The 24,258-nt window shown below is 45.1% G+C and overlaps 1 protein-coding gene across 1 annotated transcript in view; it reads left to right on the top strand.

Annotated features, from left to right (window-relative positions):
* The window catches only part of Abca1 (ATP binding cassette subfamily A member 1), a 124,305-nt gene that overhangs the window by 62,481 nt on the left and 37,566 nt on the right, over positions 1 to 24,258 (top strand). The window contains exons 8-21 of the mRNA XM_036177706.1: positions 3,171 to 3,260; positions 5,918 to 6,158; positions 8,283 to 8,422; positions 8,759 to 8,875; positions 12,582 to 12,779; positions 13,466 to 13,671; positions 14,229 to 14,405; positions 14,853 to 15,075; positions 16,530 to 16,751; positions 17,667 to 17,871; positions 18,829 to 18,942; positions 22,280 to 22,451; positions 23,355 to 23,486; positions 24,075 to 24,217. Of these exons, the coding sequence (XP_036033599.1) occupies positions 3,171 to 3,260; positions 5,918 to 6,158; positions 8,283 to 8,422; positions 8,759 to 8,875; positions 12,582 to 12,779; positions 13,466 to 13,671; positions 14,229 to 14,405; positions 14,853 to 15,075; positions 16,530 to 16,751; positions 17,667 to 17,871; positions 18,829 to 18,942; positions 22,280 to 22,451; positions 23,355 to 23,486; positions 24,075 to 24,217 (2,380 nt within the window). The remainder of the gene's footprint in view (positions 1 to 3,170; positions 3,261 to 5,917; positions 6,159 to 8,282; positions 8,423 to 8,758; positions 8,876 to 12,581; positions 12,780 to 13,465; positions 13,672 to 14,228; positions 14,406 to 14,852; positions 15,076 to 16,529; positions 16,752 to 17,666; positions 17,872 to 18,828; positions 18,943 to 22,279; positions 22,452 to 23,354; positions 23,487 to 24,074; positions 24,218 to 24,258) is intronic.

Below are 24,258 nucleotides of genomic sequence, written 5' to 3'. Positions count from 1 at the left end.
CAGATCTTACATTTAAAATGTGGATCCACTTTCTTCTTTTTGGTTGGATCCTTTTTTTTTTTTTTTCTCCAAGACAGGGTTTCTCTCTGTAGCTTTGCGCCTTTCCTGGATCTCGCTCTATAGACCAGGCAGGCCTTGAACTCGTAGAGATTCGCCTGGCTCTGCCTCCAAGTGCTGGGATTAAAGGTATATGCCACTACCGCACGGCTGGATCCTTTTTTATATTAATATTCCTCCTTACCTCAAGTTCATAAATAATATTTTCTAATATTTTCTCCAATTTGTTTTAAACTTTCATTTTTCTCTCAGCTCTTTCATCTGCTGAGAATTTATTTATAAATAATGAGGTGAGATGAAAAACATGACTATCTAACAGATCCAGGAGGAGTTATCAAATGGCTGATCTTTTGACTGTCAGAAACATGTCCTCCTGCTGGTTTCCATCAGCACCATCTCTGTATCCTGTAATATCCAAGCAGAGAAAAGTAGAACGAGGTCTGGAGCAAAAAATATTTAGATAACCCAAGCTGAATTTGAATTGTGTGCGTGTATTTTAATTAGCTCTAACACATCTGCCTGTGCCTCCAACACTAGTTTGTATCAACTGCAGGTCGCTGATATTGTTAAAGTATACTGAACATCTGTTTAAAAATTATTTTAAAATTACATTTTGTTTGTGTGTGTGTGGCACTCATTGCCATGGCATACGCGTGGAGATCACAGGACAGTTGTGGGAGGCAGTTCTCCCCTTCCACCTTGTAGGTCCTGGTGGTCAGATTCAGGTCATGAGACTTGGCAGGAAACTCCTTCACTCATCCCATCAGCCCTGAGTTGTTTTTAAAACACAACCGTTGTGAAAAGGTCTGCACATTGACATTGACTACTCTACCATATTACATATGGATCAGTTTAGCCAATAGGAGACCAGGACCCCAGTGTATCTGTTAAGCCAACAGGCCAGAGTACTGACTATTGACAGTCACATCGTCTCCTAAGGTCCAGTGCTTATGGCAGAGGTAACCAGGGTCTTGTATTTACATCTCATTCCACTCAAGGGTTATGTAGGCAGGTGCAAGCTTCATACCTACGGTGTTTGAACTCTTGAAAAACAAGGAGAATAAGTTTACCCCAAACTGTCCGAATTAAAAACCAGATAGAGGGAAAATCATCACTTATTTGTTTAGACCAATTTGTTTAGATGGAGAAGCCACATAGGGCTGGCTGCTCACTATGCCACTGAGGGTAGAAATATCTCTTGCACTTGGTGTCTTGTAGACCTGATTGATTGACGCAGGGCAAAAGCACAGAGGCAGGACAGCTGTCGTCTTGAGCTGTGGGAAACTGTCTGCATTTAGGAACAGCTGGCAGTAAGATTGTAAGGAAGGAAAGAATGGGAAAGATGAACTTGTTTGTTTGTGAGGGCTTACTGTGTGGCAAGCTCTGCTCAGAGAACTTAGTAGGTGTCTTTTCAGTGTTTATGAAACACTGTGATGTGCAGATATTACTCCTTTGTGGCAGATTAGCTGAGGGACATGGGGAATTTGAGTAACTTGCCTAGGGTTCTGTAGACCTCAAAAGAGAAATGTACCCACCCACATTTCAGATTTTAGAAATGCATATAAGGTTGGCAATTTTGTTTTGTCCAATTAATTTTTGCTTTATAGTCCTGAACATCATTCATCATGGAGGTAGGCCATGTTAAACACAAACCCAGTTTGCCGCCTGTCGCTTCTGATTGGGACCTCTCAGTATGTAAGCGTTTCCTTGACTGTGGAAAACCACAGGTTCAACTTCTGCTGGGCTGATCTTCAGTTATGAAGTGAACCTGAAGGGAGATAGTGAAAACAGCTGCCCACTGTTTCTAAGCTCCAAGTCCCTCTCTCTGGAAGGAATAGCCATTGACATGATCTGGGAGGTGTATCACAGACATCCCTGAGTATGGCGTTCATGGGTGACCACAGGTCCCTGGGAGGACTGAGTGTGGGACATCTGGGACTTGATTCTTGATGAGCCTGTGTGTCCAGCTGCAGCCCCTTCTTTCATAGGCAGATTTTCCTAGCAGTGCACGTCCAGGACTGTGTCAGCCACTGAGATTAGGATGATCATAACTCAATATTCTGTATTTGGAATTCACTTTAAAATAACACATGAGAAAATACTGGTAGAGGAATGTCTCCAAGGCTGTTCCTTACAGGTAATCCTGTCCAGCTCTGACACTTTCTCTGTAGCATCAATGTTACAATTTCACAGCAATCCCTGACCTGACAAGTGTTGTCAAAACAGTCTGAAATTCTCCAGGTGTTCGTTACAGTGTTGAATAAAACAAAACAGAATCTGTAAACAAAACAAAACAAAACAAAACCAAGCCCTGAGAAATGCTGCATTTCCCCTGGACGTTTTCTTCCCGGTCTTTCCTAGTCATGGAAGTGAAGTTTGACCTCCTTCTGCAGCTTATTCTGGTTTCAGAGTTTGTGGGTTTCTCCCCCTTAAGTTTTCTGTCATAATTTATCTTTCCTTTAGGTCTAATTAACTATTTTCTCATGTTTGCTGTGCAGCTAGGTTATGTATCACAACAACTAAATACATTAATTAGTAAATACCAGGTGTTGACTAACACTTAATATAAAACCAGTGTTCTGTGTTAAATTTTCAGTGTTCAAAACAGTGAAAATAGTGCTGACTCAACAGAGCAGAAAGATCATTCTTCTCTTGCTTTGGTTCTTGTTGGATTTTTTCTTTTTTTTACAAGCCGTCACAGACTTTTTTCTCAAGGCCATGCCTATAAAAATGTGGCTTGCAGAAGTGTAGATAGAGTTGGGACTCTCTGGTCAGAACTGAACACACATGCATGTGCAGCACACACACAAGTGTGTGCCTGTCTGTGTGCACCACATGAGATATTTTTGTATGTTGTCTGGTCCACTAGCTTTGAATTTGTATTTTTACAATCACTCATCAAAGAAAAATCCTTATCTGAAGAAAAGTAAACATGCAGGCATGCAGTTAGAGTAATTGTACAGTGTTCTCTATTTTGGTTAGACGTTGGTTTCTTGTTTTTTAAATTCAAGATTGGGAATGGTTTTGATTTACTTGTTTATTTTCTGTTTAGAGATTTCAGCCTTGTATTTGAGCTCAGAGACAAAAGATTTTTTTTCCTCCTCTCTTTCCAGACAAGTCTAAACTCCACATCTCTCCCGACCCACCACCTGGCTGAAGCCACCAAAACATTGCTGGACAGCTTAGCAGGGCTGGCCCAAGAGGTAAGTTATGTCCTTTTAGCTAGGAGAGCAGACTAGCTGCTGTGTTTTCTTTAGTTAGTTCTGAGGTTGGCTAACATGGTCCTTTCACTTTGAATGTCATGTGCTATGTCGTTAAATTTTAGAAGCACAAGTAATCTAAAAATTATTTGGGTCTCCACTGGAGAAGAAGAAATTAAAATGCATGAGTGCTGCAGAGGTAGTTAGTGGCTTAGGGCCCCTTGTCCAGACTTTCTCTGTGAGCGTCTGCCCCTAAGCCACTGTGCATTTTCTGAAGAGGAGAATTTTCCTCTCGTGCCATCTCCTGCCCGGTGCACTGACTTTGCCTGACAGCAGCTTCCCTGTGAGGCTTTTCAACCAGGCTGAGCATTCTGCCATCATATCAAAACAACAGGAATGGTGTGGCTTTCCTCACCCTGCCGTTTGCCTTGTGAAATCTGGCCTTTGAGGTTGAGCCTTGGGAAGATCGTTTCCTAGTGAACGCTGAGCTGATTTGGCCTTTAGGCTGCACATTGTCACATGTGTCAGAGTGGACATTGTCCTGACATCACCTTTTCCACCAATCCCAGCCACTGTCTGTTCCAGCTGTCCTACACAAAGCAGACTATTTCAGTACAGTGGAACACATTAATTCATGGGGGAAATTTTCTCAGACTTGGTCCAGCCTTTGATCCTTTTGCTCATGCTTGTATCATCCTTTCCCCTCCAGATATCAAAAAGTACTTAGTTTTCTGGCAATAGAAGTATTTCATGGTGGTCGTTGAACAAACAGCACATTTGGAAAGTTCTGAAAACCCTGAGATTGAGCATAACACATCCCTGTGTGTCTTTCTCTTTTGTTTTAACTAGGCACGTGCATCAGTGACAGAGGGGCTGGCTCTCATGCCCCACTTTAGGAGCAGACCTTTGTTAGCCTACTGTTTGTTCCTCTGGTTCTGAGGGCAAGTGACATTTGGATAGGTGGAAAAGTTAGGGTTCTGCCAGACGAGAGAAAGGGAAACTGCCCTACAAGTCTGTCCGTATCTATTTCCTTAGGGCCCTATGAGTTGACATGCCATGCCATGCCATGCACCACTCTGGAAGGTCTCTTCCTTGTCCCATTACCTGCTATTCATTTCTGGCCTTGGAGAAAGCAAAGTAGGAGTAATGATGGCTGGGTGGGGTAGTGGTTGGGGATGGTATCTCTAAGCTCAAGGGTTGTTCCAGCTTTTTTCTCTTCTATCATTGTCTCTGCTTTTATTGTGGGGTAAAACAAAAATAATTAAAAGGACATGATGTGCTCCATGGTTGATGTGATGGTAAATGTCCATCTGAATTGTGTACATTATTTTGGCTGTCTCTTGGAGCCCAGCTACTCCTGGTCAAGTATCAGCAATGGCTGCCCACTTCTCCTGACAGATCACGCTCATGTCACCTTGGTCACATGTCATTCATTTGCTTTTCCTGAGTAATGATGAAGAAATGCGTTTGCCTGATCCATGTTTAGAGAGAAAGTTAGTTGCTATGTTCAAAGCCCAAGTGTTGACAGGAAATGACAAGGACCCCACAGGTGGATTATGGTACTGGGACTTCATTTGCCTGCATTATCTACAGGACACAGTGAGGTACCCATTTCACAGATGGCACTGTGAATCACAGAAGTTAGGTGCTGTGCCCACAGTCATCGAGAGAGTTCATTGGTTAGAGTGGAACTTGAACCTGGGACCTATAAACTCTGAGGCCAGTGTTCTGGTTTGCTGCATCCAAGAATTCATCACAAACTCCCATGATGACTGCAGTAGGCTAGAGACCCTCAAAAAACATAGCCCACCTGGCAGTGGGGTATGAGATGAGTGAGAGCTGACGTGAATGTCCTTTCTGGGTCAGAGGGAAGGTGTACAGGACAAGGCTGAGAAAACAGGTGGTATGGCAGACACTCACACAACACAGTACAGGCTAGGCTCTTGACCTTGCCAGTTAATTGCAACGCAGCAGTGAGCACAGTAACCCTACTGTGTCATTTTCTCACATAAGGGTAGACATCAGAAATACACAGGTCAACTGATGTGACAGCATGGGTCTGTGCAGTGAAGAAAACAAGAGATCATGTAAGGAGGGCAGAAAGAGGGATGAGACGCCACTTTGAAAGGAGTGGGATAACTGACTCCCAAGGCAGTTCAGGTGTTTTCCTGGAGAAGTCAGGGCACTCCTAGCAGGAAGAACAGCAGGGGTAAAGCACTGATGCTAACCCATGCTTGAAGACACGCTTAAGATCCATGAAGGAAGCCAGAGGAACTAGAGCAGGGGATGTAATGTGGCTTCATGTTTGCAAACTGTCTCCACCGACTGTTGGTCTGAGGAAGAGACTGCAGTGAGGGTAAGGGAAGGTGAGGAACACTGAGACAGATGGGGACCACAAGACGCTGGTCCATCCGTTCACTCTGGTGATCTCAAGTACAGCCACCCTTCTTGGGCTAGCAGATTCAGTGGTTACCCTCTCCTGTGAGCCGGGCGGGTGCTGGGGAGAGCCCCCAGTTTGGGAGAGAAGACACCAATTAGCTGGCCGCCACAGGGCTTCACAATGATGTCAGACATGGTGTGCTCAGGGACGTAGCTTTTGGGTTAAGAAAATGTTTGCTTCTCTTCTCTTTCCTCTCCTCTCTCTCTCCGCACCCTGACAGCTGTTCAGCACAAAGAGCTGGAGTGACATGCGACAGGAGGTGATGTTTCTGACCAACGTGAACAGCTCCGGCTCCTCCACCCAGATCTACCAGGCTGTGTCCCGCATCGTCTGTGGTCACCCAGAGGGCGGGGGGCTGAAGATCAAGTCACTCAACTGGTACGAGGATAACAACTACAAAGCCCTCTTTGGAGGCAACAGCACCGAGGAAGACATGGACACCTTCTATGACAACTCTACAAGTGAGTGTCTGTGTACAGTGAAGCCTTGTCCGCATCCCTAGCTTAGGTCTCAGCTCGCTTGTGTCATCCACTCCTCGTGCTTTCCTTCATTCTGTGGAGTAGCAGAGATGCCGTCCTCTCTGCTCTCACGACATGGCTCCTTGAGTACAGAGTCCTTGATGAGTGACTCATTCTCAGTTCTCTGACTGGGGGGCTGGGACATCTCAGGTGTTCAGTAGCATTATCAAAAAGATGAGCGGGGAGTGATTGATAGCCAATATCCCCAGTTTTCCTCATCTGTGAACTCACTCATAATGTGGAATCAGAAAGAAAAAATAAACTCCACAAAGCTGGTAAGAAGAAAAGTTTCTGGGGGCTGAGTGGGTGATGGAGAGATGGGATGTTAGGTACAAAGTATCAGTCATGCGCAATGAACAGCACTCTGGAGAGGAAGTGGATAGCATAGTGAGTATTTGGAAGCACTGTGTTATATCTTTAAACTTTGCTAAGAGTTCATCTTAACGTTACTGCAAAGACGGAGCAGATGTCTGCAGGAAGTGATGGATGTATCAGTTGACTGGGTTGTGGTAGTCACTTCCCAGTGGATTCATGTCTCAGTGTTCTATTGTATACTTCAGATAGATACCATTTTTATTTTTCAGTTAAGTCTCAGTAAAGACAGAAAAGTTCCTAAAAATGAGATGTTGATTTTTAAACAAAAAGTATTATTAGTATTACTGTGAGATAAACTTTAGAATAAACACCTAAAAGTGGGTGACAGTAATAACAGTAATTACAACAGCTGTAAGAAAATCTAATGTTAAGGCAAATTTTCCTCTGTATAGTGAGTTCTATTTAAATTACCCTATTTGAGTCTCAGTAATCCTGCAGGGAAGGTTCTGGAACCTCACATTTCGGTAATCCCCAAGATCTGGGATTCAAGCCCAAATGCTCCTGGCTTTTTCTGGTGAACTCTCTGGTTAATGGTAGCGTGTGTGCACCATCACACTCAGACACTTGATCTCCTGTTGGTTTGGCATTCTGAGCCACAAGACCAAGTTAGAGAACCCTGAAACTATATCCACTTCCCACACTTGGGCAGTTCTGTGTGTCCTGTGCCTGGCCATGGCAGGGATCGGTGTTACAGTTCTGACAATGCCGTGTTTTCCTTGAAAACACCCCGCAGCTGAGCCGTTCTCTATTTCCAAGTGCAGGTGTGAGATAGCTTCTTGTGTGTGGCTGTAACACAGGAAGAGCCTTGTGTTGACTGGAGTATAGTGCTGCTGCACTTCCGAAGTTGCTCTCCACGCCTAAGGAAAATAGGGGTTTAGGCAGTTCTGTGAAGCCATCTGCTCTTCCTCAGTGTACAGCTCCATCCAGGGACATCTCATTTACACAACAGATGTACTTGAGGCCAAGTTTAAAAACAAAACTTCTGGCTTTGGAGATACAATACAACCAGGAGTACTTGCGTACCACAAGTGAGGCCATGGTCTGGTCCCTAGGATGCCCCCCAATTCTCTTATCTTTACTACTATTATTATATCATTTATTTACCAAGAAGCTTATAGAAGTTACATGGTATCTAAAGCAAAGCCCCCTTGTTTGTTTGAACTTCGAATATTTCAGTTTTGAAATTTTATTAAGTATAAATATATTTGTAATAAAAGCTATTAATTATTAGGGAAGTATTTGGCTTTCTCTTGAAACTAAAGTCGAAACCCAGCCCTCTGGCCTCCCTAATAAGAGTCCCATTTGTTTTCAGTGGAAACAGCTGTGAGGCTGGCATGAGGGTATGGAGCTTGAGTGAGATTGGTGTGTGCACAATCAGAATGTTCTTCTAGATCAGCTCAGCTATGAGTCTTAGGAAGGGCCTGATTATTTCAAGTATGGAGTGCTTTAGAGACCTCATAGGAAATACCTCAGCTAATCCTCTTCACAGCTCTGCCAAGTAGCTGCTATAAACTTTTCTTTTTACAGCGGAGCAAACTGAGGCTCAGATAAAGGAAGTTCTTTGCTGCGTGACTGTTAGATGGTGGAATGGGGATTTGTACCGTGTGCTGGCCGGGTGGCTCCAACTTCTCAGTTCCCGTTGTTATCTGGCCATGTATATAAGTGAGTGTCTGTCTTCTGTGTTCTTTGTAGCTCCTTATTGCAATGATTTGATGAAGAACTTGGAGTCAAGTCCTCTTTCTCGAATTATTTGGAAGGCACTTAAGCCACTGCTTGTTGGAAAGATTCTGTATACACCTGACACTCCAGCTACAAGGCAGGTCATGGCTGAGGTAAGCTGTCCAGGCTTAGGACTCTGTCCCTAGGACCCTTCCCAAACCCCCAGAATTAGAGACAGGAAGTAAAGGCAACTTCAGATAGTGTGTTGAGTATACTCATGGCTTTATGAGACTTTTAAATAGTCAGAAAACCCACATGTCACCTTGGGAGCCAGCTCTCTAGCCTTGAGTGTTAGAAGTTTAGCTATAGGAGGGATTTTCTGAGGAAGGGAAAGGACTGAGCAGGGGTTTCCATGATGGGTGATTTATTTTTTCTAGAGAACCTTGGAATGCTTATTGTCTCCTCCTTTCTTCCATTTGTATGGATTCTGGTTCCCTACCTGACTCCAGGTGAACAAGACCTTCCAGGAGCTGGCTGTGTTCCATGACCTGGAGGGTATGTGGGAAGAACTCAGCCCCCAAATCTGGACCTTCATGGAGAGCAGCCAAGAGATGGACCTTGTCCGGGTGAGCATCTCCCTGCTCGCTTTACTTGCTTGATCTAGAAGAGTTTTCTGGACATCTTCCCAGAATTACCTGAGATGATAGTTCTGTGAGTTAAACCACTTGAGATGCCGTAATACTAGCTGAAGCCACAGAGCCACCACCTCTGTAGAAGCAAAGGCCAAGGTGCAGTGGTAGGCCTGGGTATGCCAGCATTCGTGCCCCTCGTGGCCCAAAACCAAGTCAAGACCCGAAACTGGAAGTAGAGTTTGGTGATTGCAGGACACTGAGTATTTTCATTTTGGCTCCAGTCACTAAGGTAGGCACAGTCTCTTCTGTAGCTTGCCCATGTCTCTGTATATCTTAGAAGGAAGTTTGGGGACAGAAGCGTGATCTGTCATGCAGACAGGTCAGAGATACTGGCTCCCTAGGCACAGGGTGAACGCAGCATTGCTGTCATGGAGTGGAGGGAATTGCATGTAACATGTCAGGGCCACTTGAAAAGGACGAGTGCTCCAGAGACAATCAGGATCCAAAGGAGAGCAGTCTGAGAATGCAGTGTCTCCTTTGTGTCAGCATGAGAGCCATTTAATCACATCATCCCTGCCTCAGCCTGAGTCAGGGATCATTAGACAACTTCCTATTGCCATGGTGAGGGAGGCCATTGCCTTTTATTTCTTCTGCTATCAAGAGAGGATTTTTGCCAGGTTTCTGGTCTTGAACCTTTGTGACCTGAGGATGGGGGGGCAGGGTTTAGAGACCGTACCCACCTTGAGGGAACTCTTTGGAAGTTTAGGAGTGCTCTGGGTCCCCTGGGGGACAGGCCACTGATCTGAAGAAGCCAGACTCTTTTTTGATCTATCAGTCTGTTACAAGTGTGCAGAATTCTCAACGTGGAGCTTTTACACGCAGGGCACTTGGGTGAGACAACCAAGAGCAACAGTCTTCTGCGTTCACGCCGAGTCGTGGCCTAGGTCACACTCTGGTGCATGTGTGCATCTCCCTTCAGCTCCAGTCTTTCTCCTCTAAGGGATTCGTGTGATTCTCCCACAGGAAACCCTGTACACTGTGCAGCACGTGCCCCAGGCTTCTTTCCCTGGTCTTTCCCTTGGGATCCATACTTCTACTATTTGGGTTTGTTCTCTCAGAGTGCAGGGATTTAGAGAATTTTAACTGAATTTGGGAATACATAGATGTTTTCCTACTCAAAAAAAAACAAAACAAAATAAACAAACACCCCCCCCCCCCAAATACCCCAAACACGGTCTCACAGCATAGCTCAGACTTGCCTACAACTTGCTATGTCGCCCAGGATGACCTCAAATTCATGGCAATCCTCCTGTTCCAGCTTCCGCCAGTGTTGGAATTACAGGCATGAACCACCATGCCTGGCCTTCCCTGCTCTTAAATCAAGAGTTTCTTTGGAGTCCGTGGCTGCTCAGTTCTTAAGGGAGAAGTCCTTGTAAACCTGTGGTAGTGTTCACTTGGGATTTATCTCAGAGAGTCCTGGGTGTGGAATAGGAAGGAATGAAGCAGAGATGGGAAAGAAAGGCATGACAGGCCTTGGGGGGCCTCTGTGTTGAGCTGAGGACCTTTAACTTTGGAGGAGGGCCTTAGATGGTTTGTAGTGGAGATGTAGATGCGTTACTGTAGGAGACAAATAGGTGCTAGGTAGAGATCGCATGAGTGAGCAGCAGGGCTGAGTGCCAAGGAGGAGGTCTGGTCATGGCTTGGTAGAAAGGCATGAAGAGGAGGGTACCAGAAGAGTCTTGACTTCTACCTGGTCTGGTCATGGCTTGGTAGAAAGGCATGAAGAGGAGGGTACCAGAAGAGTCTTGTCTTCTACCTGGAAAGGCGGAGGGCCTGCCACCAAGCTGATGGCTATTGGTATCTGCAGTACAGAAGGGTGGTTGGGCTAGGGATGTAGAGTAGGGAGTTGCCATCCCGTCAGTGGGAATCAGAGGAGCTGTATCCCAATACTTTCTTCCCTTACCTAAGGAGTATTACTTTAACCCATCACCTTGGGTTTCTCAGTCCTCAGCATCCTGAGCCTGGTATACAAGGTGATGCCTGGGGCTTCCACTTTGCTGCCTTAGGCTCTCCTGCCCCTGCTTCTGGCTCTATCTGCTCCTGTTATATATCCTGCAGACCTAAGACACTTTTCTGTTGAGTCTACGGACCCTCTGACCTAACCTGATTGTTTTTTTTTTTCTTAATTGTTCTGGACTGGACATGGTCCTTCATCTCCAGGCCCTGTTTTCTCTCTATCTAGTATTTTATGTGAAATGCCTGGTCTTCTTTTCCTTTCAGGCTCTCTGGAGATGCCATAGGGTCAGTGACCTCACTGGGTCTGGATGTCCTCTTGCCATACTGCTTAGAAGCCACACGGGGCAGGGCTCAGCCAGGTGCCACCATCCCATCTCTCTGCTCCTATTTGTTCATTCACTTCCGTTTATCCAAATAAAGTAGTTGCAGAGCCGACAACCCATGCCTCTGTGGACTTTTGTGAGGTACACTTGTGCATCTGTTAACGAACAATTACAGGGGTACCTCACCAGTGTCAGGGTGCATGGTTGTTCCCTTGTGGAAAGCAATTTGAAGTAGAAGTTTCAAAATCTATAGCTTTATTCCCCCACCACCGCCCCCATGCATCCTACGGCAATAGTTTTAAAGAAGTCATCATGGGAGAGAATATGTTATTACTGTAATTGTTATTGTGAGAAATTGGAGATAGACTCAATGCTATGCAGTGCAGGAATGGTTAATGAGATTATAGTAGATACACTCTGTAAAATCATTATGTTCCCATTAAAACAACAAGGAAGAAGCCACCCAGGGGAAAAGAAGACTGGTTAAGGAAGGTGCTCTTAAGGCTTTTTTCCAGCTCAACAGAGCAAGGGCCTCCTGCTTCCCCTGGAACCTGGTAAATGAGCAAGGCAGCTGTTTGCATTTCGCCCAGTCAGCAGTTGCCCCATTTTTCTGGCAGGGCATCTGTACAGGCTTCTGCCCCAGTCTCCCTGGACTGGCTGGTTGAGGACCAGAATGGCTTACCTGTGACTTTTTTCACACTGACAGGTGAAGGGAAACAGGTCTCCTTTTCGTCATGATCCATATGTTCCCGGGGTTGGGAAAGATCATTTGGGATTAACCAACAGTATTTCTTCCCTGAATTAATTAAGCCCTAAGAGTGGGCTCAGCCTAGAGATAGGGTTTTTATTTGGCATCGTCAGACCATGTCTCAAAAGAGAGGGGAGATCTGATGCAGTGGGTGTGCTGGAATCAGGGAGCCTGTGTTTTCCAGCCTGGCTTTCCTGCTCGTTAGCTACATTAACATCCTTGAAGTTCAGTTTTCCTGTGTGTGGAATGGGCAGTATCAAGGTACACCCTCACGGAGTTGTGTGAGTTATGATGCCAATAGATCCCTCGGCACACCATTACTACTGTTGTTAGAGTTAAAACGGTTAACCACTGTCTGGTACAGTGGAGAGCCTGTGGACTGTGAGTTCCGAGGTCTGACTTTGTGTCTCAGGTCATCAGTTCGCCTTGGCCAATATCGAGCATGTGTTTTCAACTTCAGTTCTTTGTCAAATAGAAGCCTTGTAATGTGTCTTACAAGTTGCTGTGAAGATACACAAACAGACTGAGCAGGAGAAAAAGGGTGTGGTGTGTGATGTAGTGCCTTACCATGAACTTGATGTTTCCTATCCCCACGTTCTTCCTGGAATGACAGACGCTGCTAGACAGCAGAGGCAATGACCAGTTTTGGGAACAGAAGTTGGATGGATTAGATTGGACCGCCCAAGACATCATGGCATTTCTGGCCAAGAACCCGGAGAATGTTCAGTCCCCAAATGGCTCTGTGTATACATGGAGAGAAGCTTTCAATGAAACCAGCCAGGCAATCCGGACGATATCTCGCTTCATGGAGGTGAGGGCCTGCTATGCACATCCTTTAGCAAAGACTAAGAGCATTTTCCTTTGAGATGTTAAAATAAAGATAAAGGCAGAAGGAGAGCTTAGAATGAATGTGTGGTGTCACGGACAGCTATATCCTGCAGGCCTAGTGGACAAGATAAACACTAGATGAACGGCTTCATGAGAAATAAACTTACTTCCAGCTTTACTTCAAATAGACTCCATGTTTGTATCTATTATCTTACAGGTTTTTCCATGTTTTGATATTCTTGATTCTAATATAATAAATTGGTGTCTTATAAAGGCATTATTTATGAAACTTATCTAATCGAATTTGGGACAGATAAAGCTTTAAAACTTTAATCCTAAAAATGATGGAAAGGAAAAAGGCTGACTAGAATTTTTCTTTATCAATTTAATTGGTTAGTTGCCGTGACTCAGCATTGCTAAGAAAACAGAATAGAATAAAATAAGATCATTTCCCCTCACACAAAACAATGCAGGTAATGCTCAGTATTTCACATAAATCTCAGTTCTAAGCTTGGTTGAAACATGGAAAACTGTTTTAGAGAGGACTAGGTGGTGGAGATTGAGAAATTCGAGAAGCCAGTTCCTGCCTCTGGAAGGAGACTGAGTTCTGGCCACTGCTTGTCTTCATGGCCAGCAATGTCACAATGAGACCATCCTTCTTTCTGTCAGTGTGTCAACCTGAACAAGCTTGAGCCCGTTCCAACAGAAGTCCGCCTCATCAACAAGTCCATGGAGCTGCTGGAGGAGAGGAAGTTCTGGGCTGGTATCGTGTTCACAGGAGTCACTCCTGGCAGTGTGGAGCTGCCCCATCATGTTAAGTACAAGATCCGAATGGACATTGACAATGTGGAGAGGACCAATAAGATCAAGGATGGGTAAGCTGAATCCCATCCCACAAGCCCAGTCTTACCATGCTCAAGAACATAATTTGGATGCCTTTTATAACTGTACTCTATTAGCAATTTGGAAGGAATTTTAGCACCAAATCATCAGCAGCATGACTTTGCTAAAACTTCCTTGCTGGGGACTGTTAATCAAAGGCCATAAAATTTTAATCTTTCTCTTTCAACATTCCTATTCAAAAGATTAACCCAAAAGACTTAAAAGTCAGGAGAAAGCCTTTAGGGGGTCTCCACACTAGCCAGACACATTTTTATAAAAAGAGGCAGTCAACCAAAAAAAGGGAGTAAGGTTGAGGAAATTTTAGTATGCCCGTCTGGTGCAATGTTAGGTCACCAATAAAAGGGAAAGAAAAATAGACCCATAAGGAGTGTGTTCACTGTGATGCTTCCTATTCAAGAATCTATGTACTTGTCAACTGAGAGAAGAGTAGGAGATAGAGAAATAGGAAGAGTAGCCAAGGAAATGGCGGGCAACTGTGGGTAATTTCCAGTATGCCTGTGGGAATGTTTGATCACTTGTTTGGTTTTAGGTACTGGGACCCCGGTCCCCGGGCTGACCCCTTTGAGGATATGCGCTACGTCTGGGGGGGGTTCGCCTACTTGCAGGATGTGGTAGAGCAGGCGATCATCAGAGTGCTGACGGGAACTGAGAAGAAAACGGGCGTCTATGTGCAACAGATGCCCTACCCCTGTTACGTTGATGACATGTGAGTGTCCCAACAACGTCTTTGTTAAATAAGCAGTTCCGTGTGGAGTGCCTGTGTACATGCGTGTTCCTGCACGGTGTGAGAGTGAAATCAGGTCAGTGGGAGATGGTCTTAGAGACACTGACCTTCAGTGAGAGACCAAATTGGATTCTGCCCCCACCCTTTATATTTAGTTCTTAGTAAAGTAACTTACCGTTATTTTAATATTACCCCCATTTCCTAGTTATTAAAGTGATCCCCTAAAGCAATTTTGGATGGCTGTACTCTGTCAGCCAAGGTTCTCATCTCTGTCTACTGCTAATGAAACATTTGGTCATTTGAGAGTCCAGTGGGCCTTCCCTTGGTGACCCAAATGTAGTTTTTCCTCCAGTATGCAAGGCCTTGGACCTAAGCCTGGCTTACACATGTCTCTTTCATTTTCCCCATGCTCTTTATCTGTGCCTTCAGTTTCCTGAGGGTGATGAGTCGGTCCATGCCTCTCTTCATGACCTTGGCCTGGATTTACTCTGTGGCTGTGATCATCAAGGGCATTGTATATGAGAAGGAGGCGCGGTTGAAGGAGACCATGCGGATCATGGGTCTGGACAATGGCATTCTCTGGTTTAGCTGGTTCATCAGCAGCCTCATCCCTCTGCTTGTGAGCGCTGGCCTGCTGGTTGTCATCTTGAAGGTAAGGTGGCCCCACTCCATCCAGAAAAGCACAAATTTACCTGTAGCAGACCGTGTACGTAAGGTTTGATCCTTAGCGGTATTGGAGATTATTTCCAAGTTTGTAAAAGCAGTAGTCAAAAGTTATACACTACTACAGGTTTGGTTATCTGGAGGAAGAGACTGAGGCAGGTTTTGATATATGTATATTAGTAGGGATCACTGTCTGGAGAGATGGAGCACATCCTGGATCATGCAGAGAGAGGAGGTGAACATGATTAAGCAACCCAGTGGAGTGCTCTGGAGAGTATGCAGCTTGTCCAAGAGTTTCCCACATTGAGTTGAGAAGTCTAAATTCTTGTCTCCAAGGCCTGATACCCTCTGTCCCATTTTGTCAATCGTTGGATGGGGTCTCACCAGGGAAAGGGGTTTTTCAGGGCCCGGTAGCTCTCCTAGCTATGACAACAGAGATGCTAACATCTGGATGTCTTTTACCTATAGCCAGGTAAGCCCTCCCTTAAAGTGGAGTCTGGGCAATGAAGTTTTTGTCTCATACACAAACCTACTCTTTAGCTTTCTTGCCTCAACAGTTATTTCATATAAAGATGCCTCTTATAAAAGTTAGTGTTTTCTAGGAGAGAGACAGAGAACAAAGTCAAAGGATGTAGCATTCATCTTAACACTAGCTACTATATATTACTTTTGAGCACTTGTGGATGCCAAGTACTCTGTAGAGTATGCGCTGTGAGCTGCCTCAGTGTATCCTACCTACACTGTAACCCATTGAGTGCTCAAGGCAGGTCAGAGCCTCACTAAAGCACTCTAGGATGACAGAACCAAGATGCATTTGCATGCAGTTCTGGAACAATCCTTTTTCTCACGCTCTGGTATCTGAGGGCAGTGACCTAAGCCTTGTGACAAGGGTATGGGTCCTCTGGCCAGTGTGTGGGAGCTGATTAAGAGAACTTCGTATTCACAGGGCCTACTTTACTGTCCGCGGTCCCTATGGGTGAACTCAGGACTCAGAATATTCACAAGTATTTAGATGAGTGCGTGAATGAAGACTTTGTAGCTACCAGGGAAAGGTTAAGGTTGCCTGGCCTCTTTCTACATTTTTGGAGAGAAAGGATGCATAGGCTGTTGTCTCATACAACTTTTTCTTAGAGGCAGTAGTTGTCCTTAGACAAGGATAAGCCAGGTAGCATTATCTCTGTGAGAAACAGCAAAATTATCAACTGCGGTCAAGTAGAAGGTCCTAGACTTTGCACTTACCATCATTCTGCTGTGAATTTTTTCATGTGTAATCTCAAATAAGTTATTTCTCCTGGGTTTGGATTTCTGCATCAGAAAATTGAGCAGCATGGTTCCCCTACATTATCTCTGAAAGAATTATGACTAAAAATCAGCATTACGATCACATGAGCCAGTGGCTGGGCTTGCCGATTCTCCACATTCATCCAGACTCTTCCTCTCCAGTTAGGAAACCTGCTGCCCTACAGTGACCCCAGCGTGGTGTTTGTCTTCCTGTCTGTGTTTGCCGTGGTGACCATCCTACAGTGCTTCCTCATTAGCACGCTCTTCTCTCGGGCCAACCTGGCAGCAGCCTGTGGAGGCATCATCTACTTCACGCTGTACCTGCCCTATGTCCTATGCGTAGCCTGGCAGGACTATGTGGGCTTCTCCATCAAGATCTTTGCTGTGAGTAATTCTGTGGAGGTTGTAGTCCTGACCCCTCACCACTGACCCCTGATCCCTGGAGGTTGGACATTCACTCTGTACTCCTCTCTTACTAAATTGTTTCTCCTTTGCCCTTACAATGATCACTGGTTGGATTTGATTTTTGTCAGAGATCAGATTGTACCTTGGACTGGTTGGATATAAATAACATTAGGTAATGCATCTCGTGTAGGCAATAGACACCATGTCTGCTCTAGCTCTTTGGCTATAATAAGCTCGCAGCAAAGTCATGGTCATGGATAGCTTGAGGCTACAAGTGGTTCATTCGTGACCTGTCTTTCTTGTATCCTTTTTGGTACTTGACTTGGGTAATCATTTCTGAACTGAACAAGACAACATGACTTACCCTCCCACAGATACCTGCTCAGGATATTTTCCCCCTTTGTGCAGTGTAGGTGTGGTCTTTGAGCATGTGAGAATACCAGTGAGAGCCACTCACTAGCTGCCCCCTTGGTCACTGATAAGATATTAATAGGCTCTCAGCATACTGCAAGTACCTTGAGCTGAGTCTCATAGATGTCAAGCCTTAAAATGGCTCCTCTGATCCTGAATATTCAATGACTGTTCAGGGGAAAAGTTCTTTGATGAATGTCAGTATGAGGCTGAATGGGGGATAGGACTCTTGAGCCTTGGAATATCTTATGAAGCATACAGTTCTAAAAGTCTCACCTGCTCTCATGCATGCATTTCTGAAGTGTGTATGCATAATGAGTGCTTGTAAATGAAATCATTTTATATGCTGCAAGAGAGTCCACTTCTTCAAAGGGACTCTAGGAGAACACTTACATGCCTTATGATTGATGTAATTTGCAAATTTAAATTTCTCGAGATAAATGAGAGGGACAGAGACCCATTACTTTTGCCTCTTTCTCTCAGAGCCTTCTGTCTCCCGTGGCTTTTGGATTTGGCTGTGAATACTTTGCCCTTTTTGAGGAGCAAGGCATTGGGGTACAATGGGACAATCTCTTTGAGAGCCCGGTGGAAGAAGATGGCTTTAATCTCACCACCGCAGTGTCCATGATGCTGTTTGACACCTTCCTCTATGGAGTGATGACATGGTACATCGAAGCTGTCTTTCCAGGTACCCCAAGCTTCCAGACTGCTTTGGCTAACTGGTATAGGAAGACCCTTTTTGTCTCTAGATCTTTCTTTTCTTTGTGTTGCCATTGCTGAAGGATGAGGGGCTCCCCAAGAAATGGCTTGGGCTTTAAACCTGTGAAAAACAATAGTACAAGGAAAGTCACTTGTGCCAAAAGCACACCTCTTCCTACCACCACGTCTCTCATGCTTGAGCCCAATGTGCCAGGTACTGTGCAAAGCACTTTACATCCTCTGATCCGAAAGATTGCTGTGGGGTGTTTGCCATGGTAAACAGCTTCCAAATGAGAGATCTAACTGGGAATTTAAGTGATTGCCTGAGGTCACATGGCTGTTAAGTGTTGGTGCTTGGTGATGACCCCAGTTGGACCACACTGGGTCAGAGCCCGGGTAGATTCCTCTCAGTGCTGACTGGGTTCTGGGGTTCTATGTCCCCAGAGATGGAAGCCTTAGGAGAGCTTTTGGTTCTTATTTACAGGTTATGAATAATATAATATATTAGATCTCAGCACTTACCATGGTTTAGTCAAATTAGTATTCGGTTAACAATTAATTTTGATGCTTTCCTTAGCCTTCTTTGCCAAGTGTAACAGTAACCCTCTTTGATACATTTCCATATAAGGAGGTGAACTTAGGCTCTTGTTCACCCTCTGACTCCCCTCTGAGGAAGCCAATAAGTAGAGGAAACCTATATGCAACATTTTTTTTTTTTTAACTTGAGCTTCCTCCATACAGTTTGCAACTTACAGATTGAGAATCAAATTCTAAGTCTATAATTACTGGGTAAGTGACCATGGGTAGATTTTGTGTCCACCTCCATCTCAGCTCTGGTCTATTCTTTCCCCTAAAGATCATGTCAAGGAGAAAGAGGGTGTGGCTAGAAAATGCCAGAAATGCGGAGATGGCATTAGCTTAGATCGTGCCTGTGCTTTACTTTCAGGACAGTATGGGATTCCCAGGCCCTGGTATTTTCCTTGTACCAAGTCCTACTGGTTTGGTGAGGAAAGTGATAAGAAGAACCACCTTGGTTCCAGCCAGAAAGGAGTATCAGAAAGTAAGTACTGCTGACATGCACTCTCCTATACTTGATGCTACTGTCCCTACCAGGGAAGGGCATCCCTCTCACATTTAAAAATACTCTAACTCCACAGTAGAGGTGGGAAAATCCCATACAATACCTTCTTTCCAAATATACCCATGCCGTTGCTGTCCTGTGCACTGACTTAGTGGGAATCCTGTAGGGCTCCTGAGGAACCCTTCCTTCATCTCCACCACATCTAGGAAAGTATGGTATATTCAGTATACCCTTATCTCTCCATTCTTGGACAGCTGTGCTAGTCTGTGAAGCCAGGGAGAATAAGTAGTTAGCCATGATTGTGGACCTAGTCTTTCTGCATGCCTTGCTGTCGTGGTCTATGCCAGAGATTCTGTAGGTGGCTGCTATAGGCTCAGCCTGTGCTATATAACTTCTCACCCTTCCTTACCCAGGGCCCTAATCCTCTCCTAGTTCCTGACTACAGGTAAAGCTGCCTCAGTTCTTTCCAGGTTTTGTGTTTGTGTCTTTGTGCTCAGTGTGGCTTCCTTCTACACTATCTGTCAGTAGACCTGCTTTCTTCTACACTGTCAGTAGACCCGCTTCCTTCTACACTGTCAGTAGACCCGCTTCCTTCTACACTGTCAGTAGACCCGCTCCTTTCTACACTGTCAGTAGACCTGCTCCCTTCTACACTGTCAGTAGACCCGCTCCCTTCTACACTGTCTGTCAGTAGACCCGCTTCCTTCTACACTGTCAGTAGACCTGCTTCCTTCTACACTGTCAGTAGACCTGCTTCCTTCTACACTGTCTGTAGACCTGCTTCCTTCTACACTGTCAGTAGACCTGCTTCCTTCTACACTGTCAGTAGACCCGCTCCCTTCTACACTGTCTGTCAGTAGACCTGCTTCCTTCTACACTGTCAGTAGACCCGCTCCTTTCTACACTGTCAGTAGACCTGCTCCTTCTACACTGTCAGTAGACCCGCTCCCTTCTACACTGTCTGTCAGTAGACCTGCTTCCTTCTACACTGTCAGTAGACCCGCTTCCTTCTACACTGTCAGTAGACCTGCTTCCTTCTACACTGTCAGTAGACCTGCTTCCTTCTACACTGTCAGTAGACCCGCTCCTTTCTACACTGTCAGTAGACCTGCTTCCTTCTACACTGTCAGTAGACCCGCTCCTTTCTACACTGTCAGTAGACCTGCTCCCTTCTACACTGTCTGTCAGTAGACCTGCTTCCTTCTACACTGTCAGTAGACCTGCTTCCTTCTACACTGTCAGTAGACCTGCTTCCTTCTACACTGTCAGTAGACCTGCTTCCTTCTACACTGTCAGTAGACCCGCTCCCTTCTACACTGTCTGTCAGTAGACCTGCTTCCTTCTACACTGTCAGTAGACCCGCTCCTTTCTACACTGTCAGTAGACCTGCTTCCTTCTACACTGTCAGTAGACCCGCTCCCTTCTACACTGTCAGTAGACCTGCTCCCTTCTACACTGTCAGTAGACCCGCTTCCTTCTACACTGTCAGTAGACCTGCTTCCTTCTACACTGTCAGTAGACCCGCTTCCTTCTACACTGTCAGTAGACCTGCTTCCTTCTACACTGTCAGTAGACCTGCTTCCTTCTACACTGTCAGTAGACCCGCTTCCTTCTACACTGTCAGTAGACCTGCTTCCTTCTACACTGTCAGTAGACCTGCTCCCTTCTACACTGTCTGTCAGTAGACCTGCTTCCTTCTACACTGTCAGTAGACCTGCTTCCTTCTACACTGTCAGTAGACCTGCTTCCTTCTACACTGTCAGTAGACCTGCTTCCTTCTACACTGTCAGTAGACCTGCTTCCTTCTACACTATCTGTCAGTAGACCTGCTTTCTTCTACATTGTCAGTAGACCCACTCCATTCTACACTGTCAGTAGACCCACTCCATTCTACACTGTCAGTAGACCCGCTCCCTTCTACACTGTCAGTAGACCTGCTCCCTTCTACACTGTCAGTAGACCTGCTCCCTTCTACACTCTGTCAGTAGACCTGCTTCCTTCTACACTGTCTGTCAGTAGACCCGCTCCCTTCTACTCTGCCAGTAGACCTGCTTCCTTCCTATGCTGTCAGTAGGTCTCTCTTCTGTGCCCTTCTTTGGCTCTCCAGTGGTTAAAGTATGGTGTCCTTAGTGTGACAACCACATGCACTGTCCTGCTACTTTCTCACTCTTCTCTTCTTCCTCAGTACCTCTCACTGTGTGGGCTGGACTGTGTTATGTCTGTCCACACATCTAGACCTTTGTCTACAGTGTTTCTTCCTCCAGTGCTGCCTTTTCTCCCACTTGCCTGCATTCCAGACTCTTCCTTTCTTGCTCCTCAGCCTCTGGCTCAGCATCTGCTTCCCGGAGCTGCCTGTGCTGATTGTCAGCAGTCAGTTGCTCCCTCTCCTGAACAACCACCCAATCACACAAAGGACTCTACTTGGTTTGGAATAACAGATTCACAAGGATCTGCCTGACAAGTGTATGAGGGGGCTCCTTTGTACTTCCTCTTCATGGATTTCCCCAACCTAGTAACACTATGCATAACTAAAGTATAGTTTCTAAACCTAGAACTGAAGTATAGTTTAAAACCGGCATTGGTCCAGTTCACAGACCATTAGATTCCTCATCCCACACTCATTTTGTTAGATCTGGGAAATTTTATCACTTATCATGTATCATCTCGTCACTCATCTGTTTGTAATTCTTACAATTTTGTTATTTCCTGAATATTATGGAAATGGAACTTGATAATAGGCAATTTTTTGATAACAGATATTTTCCTCAGTATAATTCTTTTGAGAGCTGGGTGGCGGTGGCACACTTTAATCCCAGCACTTGGGAGGCAGAGCCAGGCGGATCTCTGTGAGTTCAAGGCCAGCCTGGTCTACAGAGTGAGTTCCAGGAAAGGCGCAAAGCTACACAGAGAAACCCTGTTTTGAAAAAAACAAAAACAAAAAACAAAAAAGAGATCCATTCAAATTGTGCTGTATTTTTTATAGTTTATTGCTTTTTCTTGCTGAGTAGTATTCTATGGTAGGAGCATCCATGACACCTTGAAATATGTTTTTTAAAATGACAGTTGGCATCGTGTATTTTAATTGTTTGTGCAGCACTTTTTCATATAATGTTCCATTATAAGCTCATCCCTACCATCAGCACACATGTCCCAAAGGGCCTAAATTACTTCATCTTTTTGTCTGCAACATTAAAGGTTGAGCATGGAAAGAGTCTAGCTCTAAAGATCTAAGCACATAACTTTCGTATCTGTACACTCTGCTGGTCAGGTCAGTATTTCCTGTGGGCTCACCTCTGTCTCTTTTCTTTTGTCACAGTCTGCATGGAGGAAGAACCCACTCATTTGAGGCTGGGTGTATCCATTCAGAACCTGGTGAAGGTTTACCGAGATGGCATGAAGGTGGCTGTGGATGGCTTGGCACTAAATTTTTATGAGGGCCAGATCACCTCCTTCCTGGGTCACAATGGAGCAGGGAAAACCACCACCATGTAAGAAGAGGGAAACCCCTGCTTAGAAATGAAGACTTAGGGAAATTGAATTGGTCACTGGGCTAAGAGTGGAGCATGATGGGAGGAAATGTCTCACCTAATCATGAGCATGCTTTCTGAGGTCTAGATTTTTCTAGGTGTTTTTCTTGTAGCCTAAAACAGGCAGGGATCTTTTAATGACCTTTTCCATGAATTGCTCAGAATTCCTTGGCTCTCTTGGAGTCTGAGGTGGTCTGTTTCTGAGTGGGTTGGTTTAGAGCTACGAAGCAAGAGACTGGAAGGAAATAAAGATCAAACAGGCTAGAAAAAGAAGGATACTTTCAGGAAGTCTGTCTCTAAGCAGATGGGAGAAAGCCTGGGTAGTTCTCTCTTTCTCCCTTCTTTGGGACCTGTGAGGACCAAGAAAGTGGTAGAGAATACCAATTAATTACAGTTTATAGTGTGCCCACTACCCTCCCCCCAGTTCCAGAGTTTGATCTTTGGGGTGTGACCAATTTTTATTGTTATTCAACATAAAACCAGTACTTTATGATCATGACGAAGACACTCAGAAATTCTACCATGAAACACAAACATTTCTATCTTTCAATAATATGTTCTTGTTTGTTCATTTTTCATGTATAAGATGTTAAGCATACAAAATATGTTCTAAAGAGCACATCCTGTTAAAATTAGGAGTACAGTTTTTCAGATGCTCTTACCAAAACTTCCATTTCTGAGATACAGGCTTGTGCTCAGCTGTTCACTAAAGCAAATGGTTTTTGGTCTCTGGGCATCTATTAGATTCCAGTTGGAAGGAATCAAGTGTCCAGGGTAGGATCTGCTCTCCCCGCCCTGGCTCTGCAGCACTGAGAGGTGATGCTGAGTCTACCTGATTCTTGACTCTGTTACTTTTCTCCGCAGGTCAATACTCACTGGGTTGTTCCCCCCAACTTCCGGCACTGCCTACATCCTGGGGAAGGACATTCGCTCTGAGATGAGTTCCATCCGGCAGAACCTGGGAGTCTGCCCCCAGCATAATGTGTTGTTTGACATGTGAGTAGCAGAAGCACACAGAGAGGAGCTGATGCCCCACCCCCACCCCCCATTTGTGACCTGTGAGTCATGGTGTTTTGAGTATAGTGGTACTTAATAATTCCTCTTCTTTGGGTGCTGGGTGGTGGGTCTTATCTCTCATGGGCCACGGTGACCAAGTTGCTTTTTGATTTCAGGGTAAAAAGGAGGTGAAGTTGTCTTAGTGTTCTCTTATCTAAATTCAGTAGCTTGGGCTTCTGGGCCTCCCTTTCCTTAGACTTAGGGCTTGAGACCCATTGAACTTCATTGACTCTGAATGCTGAGCCAACTTGGTGAATAGAACAGTTAAGTGAGAACTCTCTGAAACCCGCTGTGACCAGGTCTGCAGGAAACAGGATACAAATGATGCATTATGTTTCAGCTTTCATATCCCAAGAAGCTCCTATTGCGGCTCATTATTTGTGTACCCTGAATTCTTCCTTCTGGTTACCTTTTTTTTAGAAAGTGATTATTTTTCAAAGGCAAGAATGATGTGGAAGAGAAGAAAAATGAGCCCAGGTACATCTATCCTGCAGAGCCCAGAGCTGACCTGCCCCTCTTTCCCCCTAGGCTGACAGTTGAAGAACACATTTGGTTCTATGCCCGCCTCAAGGGGCTCTCAGAGAAGCATGTGAAAGCAGAGATGGAGCAGATGGCCCTGGATGTTGGCTTACCCCCCAGCAAACTGAAAAGCAAAACAAGCCAGCTCTCAGGTGAGTCCCAGGACCGGCCTTCTCCATCTTCCATTCCTTCC

This window comes from Onychomys torridus, chromosome 2 (genome assembly GCF_903995425.1).
Source record: "Onychomys torridus chromosome 2, mOncTor1.1, whole genome shotgun sequence".
Classification (NCBI taxonomy): domain Eukaryota; kingdom Metazoa; phylum Chordata; class Mammalia; order Rodentia; family Cricetidae; genus Onychomys; species Onychomys torridus.
Note: the sequence above shows the minus strand (reverse complement) of the source record. Positions and strands in the feature narration are given on the sequence as shown.